General features: G+C 42.1%; 1 protein-coding gene across 1 annotated transcript in view; it reads right to left on the bottom strand.

Moving 5' to 3' along the window:
- The window catches only part of DBX2 (developing brain homeobox 2), a 49,497-nt gene extending 47,089 nt beyond the window's left edge, over positions 1-2,408 (bottom strand). Inside the window, exon 1 of the mRNA XM_009327694.1 lies at positions 2,243-2,408. Within this exon, the coding sequence (XP_009325969.1) occupies positions 2,243-2,408 (166 nt within the window). The remainder of the gene's footprint in view (positions 1-2,242) is intronic.
- Positions 2,409-6,975: the final 4,567 nt, after the last annotated feature.

Raw genomic sequence — 6,975 nt, 5'->3', positions numbered from 1 at the left:
TACACGGCACCAGGGCAGCTTCTCCTTGTTCCAAATTTGTTTCCAGTACACAGATGTCAAGAAAGGACTCCCGGGGACCAACACCACCTATTTTGGGGAACAATTTTCCAGAAACCAGTTTCCCAGATTCTCGTGCAGTGAACAGCACTGCTGTTCCATGTCACACCCCACAGGCTGGGTTCGCAAACCTAGTATTTCAGTACTACCAGTTCATTTGTGCAAGTGAAGGCTTTTCTTTCCTTTGAAACATCATCTACGAGGCACTGAAATAAATAACTGGGAGCCAAAATCTGACCAGCATTTGTGTATTTTCGTGTGTGTTAATCGTTTGCAGGGGAAAAAATACAAAAGCATTCTTATTCAGTGTAAGTTATGAGTTAAATCCTGTTTAGTAAAGGAACTTACACACAGGGGAAATAAATCAGTATATTCAAATACAGAGTGCCTACATGAGAATATAAACCATACAAAATGTTTTCCTCCTTACATTGTGTGTGGTCAAGTTTACATTAAAATGCCAACAAATGTCTAATATTTTTTAATTGTTTAATGACCTCCAGAGCTTTAAAACAATAATACATATTTTTATTTTCCTACAGAAACATCACCTAACCTGCTCTGTTGAATAACATTTAAAAACTTCAACCTGTTAGTATAAGCCTCTTTTTTCTTCTTTTCTGCTCTTCTTTTTTCTCTTTTTTATTTTTTTCTCTTCTCCTTCTTCTTTCTTTTTTCTTTTTCTTTCATCTTTTTTCTTTTTCTTTCATTTTCCTTCCTTTTTTCTTTTCCTTTTTTTCTTTTCCTTTTTTCCTTTTTTTTTTTTTTTCCCCCCTGGTGACTGCTGCCACTTCTCTGCTAGTTGCAGTGGACGGTGAGTGAACTCTGTTAGAGGCGCGGGCTGAGGCGGTAAATGAGAGCATGCTGCCACCAGGAGGCTGACGGGCTGGCTCTGGGTTTCGCTCCAGCGGCTTGCCTTCTGCTTCAAAGGTAGCTATAAACAATCCCCAGCTCTTTGACAAAGCTCATGGGCATATAAATAGCAATGAGAGAGGACTAATGAGCTACGCTAGGGCTGCATATAAATTATGGCTAAAAGTGACTTTAGTTAAGTGGCTATTAGTGCCTACACTGGGCATGCATGAGTGAATGCGTGTTTAATTGCACTAACATGACTGCCACGTATCGCTAAATACAACAGTAGAAATCACTCCACGCCAGCAGTGACTCTTTCAAACAAGGATCAGGAAACTAAGTGCCCGGATGAAATAACTATGTACTCTTTCTTATAAGATCATGACAATTTGATATTATTAATCTTATTAGTAAAACATTATATTTGTATTAGGATTTTTTTTCAGTTACTTTCAGTAGCAATTAAAGTATATGTCTAGATTACAGACATATACCTACATACGGGGCAGGTGTAAGTCTCCTAATGCAATTGGAGCCACTGGAGCTACGTCAATGTATATCAGTTGAAGAGCTTTCCCTAAGAATTTCTCTGTAGAAAAATGCTGGTACTACAGCTACATGCTGCCCTCACAGTCTCTGATAATGTATTTAACGTTATTTGTGGAAAAATTTATGCACCAAAAAAAAGATTTTATCCAAAGCTAATGAGGAGTTTTCTTTTTTCTAAAGAATCTAACTATCCAATCCTGGACTATTCAGCTATACCTTTTCCATAAAGATCCAGCTTTATAGACAGGCACAAATACTCTGGAAGTAAAACATACTCGTCTTTACCAGCCTGTGAGGCTGGATTCTTTCCTTTGCAGTTCCTTTGTCTATCAATGATTTCTCCTGTGATCTTGAGAGAGTTTCTTAGCCTAGTGGTGTCTTGTAACCCTTAGATCAAGATCAACTAAATAATGGTTGGGAATTATTAACCTCTGTGGGACTGGAAAGGAGTTGTGAAGCACCAATGGCCTTTCTCTCCAGCCAAAATGCCTAATGGCATCCCTTCCCCCAGAGAGTGCAACGTCTGCTGAGGCTTTCTAGTAACAGCTTGCTTCCGACGGTGGTGAGAGACATTATAGGGGTGAACCAGCTTACAAATGCCATTTCCACACATGCCATCTCAGTACCATTATTACACACACCATTTTACAGATCCTAATGAACACTAGTTAATAAATTACCTACGTTTCCATGAAAAGCCATCCCAGGTATGTTCAGTTATAGTTCTGATTAGCAATATGATTCATCTAGACCTCTTAAAAACCCCAAATATCCATAATACCCGGTAGACCGTTGGCTCCTTCACTGAACACTGAGACCATCTGAAGGTGGCCGATGTGGCAGCAAGAAATGGGGACAGCTGCATAATGTTCATATGTGCTGGCAGGCACGGCTGAAGGGTCCCAAGCTCCTGAAAGCAGCCGGAAGACACGTTTGCCTGTGCCCATCGCTCTGCCTTCCCGCACCCTTCCCAAAAGCCACACAGACCCCAGCAGTTTGGGTTACTTGATGGGAACCTCTCCTGAAGAGGCAACTTCCCAGTGTCCAGATATTCAAAGCCCGTAACATGCATATGGCCATACCCATTTCAAAATATAAATAGGAACAGCCAAATTTCAAGGGCCAGTTATTTTCTCTAAAACAATCACCTATTTTCTACTTTTATTAGAAGCTAATGAGCAGCCTTTTTTTTCTTCTGTACTGGTGGAATTTATTCTGAGAATATGTCCTCTACTAAGCTGTTCTCCTATTCACAAGAGATAGGGGCTCTCCTTTGAATTTGTGAGTGCATTGTACTACTGGCCATAACTAAAGCTGCCAGAACCATCTGGTAATTCATTCTTAATGAAAGCATATGTTTAGAAAATTATCATTTTTCTTTGTTTTCTGTCTGTACCCTGTTGGTGTCAGCACCCTCTTCCCGTATTCTGCACTTCAAAAATGATAAACACGGTTTAAATACTAAGCCTAGCCTGGATTTTCAGGGATGAGTGCAACTACAGAAAGTTTCAAAGAGCTCTAGGAAATGGAAATTCACTAAAGAACTAACTAGTCCCACAAGGCTCAGGCTAACGATTGCACAAACTTCACAGGAGCTGCTGCTAGTCTGTGCTTCCAGGCTTGAGCTTCCTACCTACTTTCACTCTAATACACGGTTTCCCTTGGTTACTCATTTTGTCTGCACAAACCTCCGAAGGCCTTCTGCTACAACCAGCCCTTCCTTTTTTATACATCGTGGTATATGGAGTCTCTTTACACTTTGACCAGCTGAGTCAAAAGGATGCTCCACAGGTGCTGGCTCTTTGACCTCACATGAAAGGAAGATTTTTCTCATCTGAGGAAGCTATGAGGAAGCTTTGCAGATTATGTAGGAAGAGGCTTTCCTCAAGGAAGCCCAAGCTACTGCACAGGTGAGAAACCCACCAAAGGAGGAGAATCTAATGCTCAAACTCAGTTAGACCTAGTGGCTGGCCTTCCATGATGCTTCCAAGACCATAGCTCCTTGTGGGACCAGGAACAAACTCTACTCCTGGCGTTCAAGGCTCCAAGTGCTACTCAAAGCAAGTTAGTCTGGAAACAGCATTACAGTAAGGGGCAGAAACAGGTTCCTCCAGCCTGGCTGAGGTAGGAGTGCCTGGGTGAGACACCCTGCTCCTGCTGGCTGGGCACAGCACCTCTCCCTGGAGAGGTGCTACCGCTACCCGCTTGATCACACTTGGCTCGGGGTGAAAGTAGGGGGGGAGAGGTGGAGTCATTCTAGTTGAGGTACAAAACAAGCGCAGGCTATAATGATGTTTATCTGTTGCTCTTGTTACTATCCTATTAATTATTCATGGCATGGTACATTGAAGGAGTTTCACATTTTTTTAAATAGTTACAATTTAATTTTTTTACCTTTTTTTTTTTACAGTTTTTACATTTTTTTTAAATGGTTACAATTTGAATTCCCCTCTGCCTGGCAGGACTGTGGCTGCCCCAGCCCACCTCCCACACAGAGCCTGCTAGAACGATGGCAAGATTCTGGGGAGGGGCGCTTTTCCTTTTTGGATACAAACTGCTATTCAGTGTTTGGAATCTTACTGGAAGTTTCCTTCAGGAAGAAAAACTGATGCTGAAGTCAAATCTTTGTCTGACTTTTGTCCTCTTTATGTACAGAGGCTAAAAATGAAATTATCAAAAAAGGGCAAGCACTTTCTTCTCAATTTCAAAATTCTTTCAGCAGAGCTCTCATGCAAAGACATCTCTGGCTATAGACTTTTTATGAGGCCACATGCCTAATACTTGCTCTGGTTATCTCCTTGTTTTTCTGATGTTTCTGTGTCAGCCTGTGATGGTTTTGCTGCTTCTCTTCACGTCTAGCTCCATCAAACAGTGCCCACACCTCTGCATTTATATTTAGCCCAAAGAAAACCTCCTCTTTTATCTGGGATCCTTACAATGGTGTATATTGCTATGTTCTTCGCAATAGCTCTTTTTGTTTCAGCTAGCTAATTCCATGAAGGAGCTTTACTGTTTCTTACATTTTATTCTGAATGAAAACCAGCTGTTATGACCAACAGCTACAAGGAGATTTTGTCGAAGCCCTAGCCTAATGCACCTTAACCCTCACTGAAACCATCTTTCAGAATGAAATTCTGACTTTGAGATTTGATCTTTACAAAGGTCTGAGGTTCCTAGAGAAAACTTCTTGCACTAATTGGATATATCTAAGTTGAAAGTTCAGACTATAGAGTCAGAAATGTTCTTCTTCAACAAAAAGAAATACAAAACCAGACCAAAATACTGTATCGTGTTACTGCAAGGCAGACATTACAGCCGGTCTGGGAATTCCAGGCGTATAGCTGGCAGTAGCTCAGCACCTCAGTTTGTTCCTGTCCTGGTTTTGGACATGACCACAGGAGACTCTTGCCTTACACTGGACCCCTTCCGCCATCCACCTATGCATCAGTGCATCAGTCTCAGCTCACAACCAGGTGTGCCTGGCTATAATTTTAAAGAGCAGTGCTGTCTGATGTCACTTAGCGTGGCAGCACACTGATGTCTCCTGCATGTCACAGGGCATCGTTGTTCCTTATCCCTGGAAGGCCACACCAGGAGGATGATCCCCAGAAACATCTGGGAAAAAGCACGTTTAGGGCCCTTTACGGGACCGGGAGAGGTGTATCTCCAAGGGTAGAAGCACCACAAACATGTGCATGATCTCCAGAGCCCTAAGCAGAGAGGCATGCATGGAAAGGATGAGAAGGGACCAGATTTCCCTCACACCAGCATAGAGGTGAGCCCCACCAAAGGCTGTCCCCTCTCCTCTACCCCTGCTAACAGAGAGATGGATGGATTCCGACATTCCCCAGGAATGGGGTGGGCAGGTTTAAAATCCTGAAATATTGGAGTGCCGTTCACAGCCCTCCAGACTAGAGCAATGGGGTGTTTTCTCTGTGGCTTTTACAACCTCCTGCGTCTTAAACCAAGCCCAAAAAACGAATCAAGATCCCTTTTATCTGTGCTGAGAAGGACTGGAGACTGTGTGGAGGCACAGCAGGAGCTTCTTGCTGCAAATGCAAAGGGTAGGTCACTGCCAAGGCAGCCCACTGCTGCTCCGTGTGCCCGGCTAAAATGCCACATCCTTCTTCTCTAATGTGTGACCTTGTGTTAAAAAGGTCTTACCAACCATCAAAGCATAAACATGCGTTGGCAAATGCGAGGGAACTTAACAGCGCTGCATCCGCAGATAGCTGCAGTATGCATATGTGTTCGACGAGACTGCTCAAGAGCTGGCAGTCGCATTTGGAAGCAGAAAAATCACCGATGCAACCGAGTCCAGCGTGGAGCAAGACATTTATATTCATTGACTGAGAATAAAGCTGGATACAATATATTCTGTGGCATTTCAGTGGCTGAGATCCATCACTCACAGAAACGATCGGGGAAATTATTTTATAGAAGTTTCCTTCTCTGTTGTAAATTATGTAAATGCTGTATGGACAATATAATCTGGCTTGTATTACACACAGACTGCTGTTGAAAAGACTTGGAAGTTGTAAGGTCAGGGATCTCCAAGTTAGAAAAGGCTTTTGCAGCTTACATTTTGAAACTAACTGCAGTTACATTATAAAATACTGTTTCCACCACAGGACCCTTGCTTCACCCATCGTGCAGAATGTGCGACCCACTCGGAGGAGAAACCGTTTGGTGTTTTGCTTTAGCCATGCTACCCTGCATCTACCATGGACCGTGTGTGGGGCTGCGTTCAACTAATTTTCCGATGGGCTCTGCTCTGACACTCCTCTGAAGTGACTCTGTCACAAGCACTTATTTATAAGGCTTCCCATGGCAGGGCTCTAATATTATCTTATTTTAGCCTGCTAAGGCTCCATTCCTGAGCATTAGTTATTATGTGGACCTTTTTGCCCACATAATAGTTATGTGTAATTATGTTGTTATTATTATTATTGTTGTTGGGTTTTTTTTTCCCATAAGACTTATGGGGAAAAAGTAACATGATGCTGTTTTATGGAGTGTAAACTAAAGTACGTACACTGGGTAAACCCACTAAGGATGTGCACACAGACAGCATTTTGGCATTTCCTAAATTCTTCTAAATTAATATCACAACCATTTCATGTTGTTTAATTATTTTTAATGTCATTTTAGAAAGAGTGACAACTAGAGTAGCTTGACATGCCACATTCCTACAGCCAAGCCAAGTTGCTCCTACTTAAAGAACTGCACCAGAAAACAATGGATTATTGAAAACAATTTTAGCAGAAATTAACAACGTTAATATTAGTCTTGTCCAGTTAAGGGAGAGAGGTTAAGAGAAACTGATGTTTGCAGTTTAGGCATGGATAATTACAAAGAAGGTTATCTCCTAGCAAAGAAGTAAGCAAAGGTTAGTGAGCCAGGCCTAATATTAAGACTTTGCTGGAACAGTTCATGTACAGGGCAATTGGAGTGTATGGCCAACAAAAAAATCACTAAAAGTGAACACAACCTCTTGGGAGGTCTTGAGGTGTA

This window comes from Pygoscelis adeliae, unplaced genomic scaffold (genome assembly GCF_000699105.1).
Source record: "Pygoscelis adeliae isolate BGI_AS28 unplaced genomic scaffold, ASM69910v1 Scaffold113, whole genome shotgun sequence".
Taxonomy (NCBI): Eukaryota; Metazoa; Chordata; class Aves; order Sphenisciformes; family Spheniscidae; genus Pygoscelis; species Pygoscelis adeliae.
The sequence above is the reverse complement of the archived record's forward strand: the minus strand, read 5'-3'. Positions and strand labels throughout refer to the sequence as shown.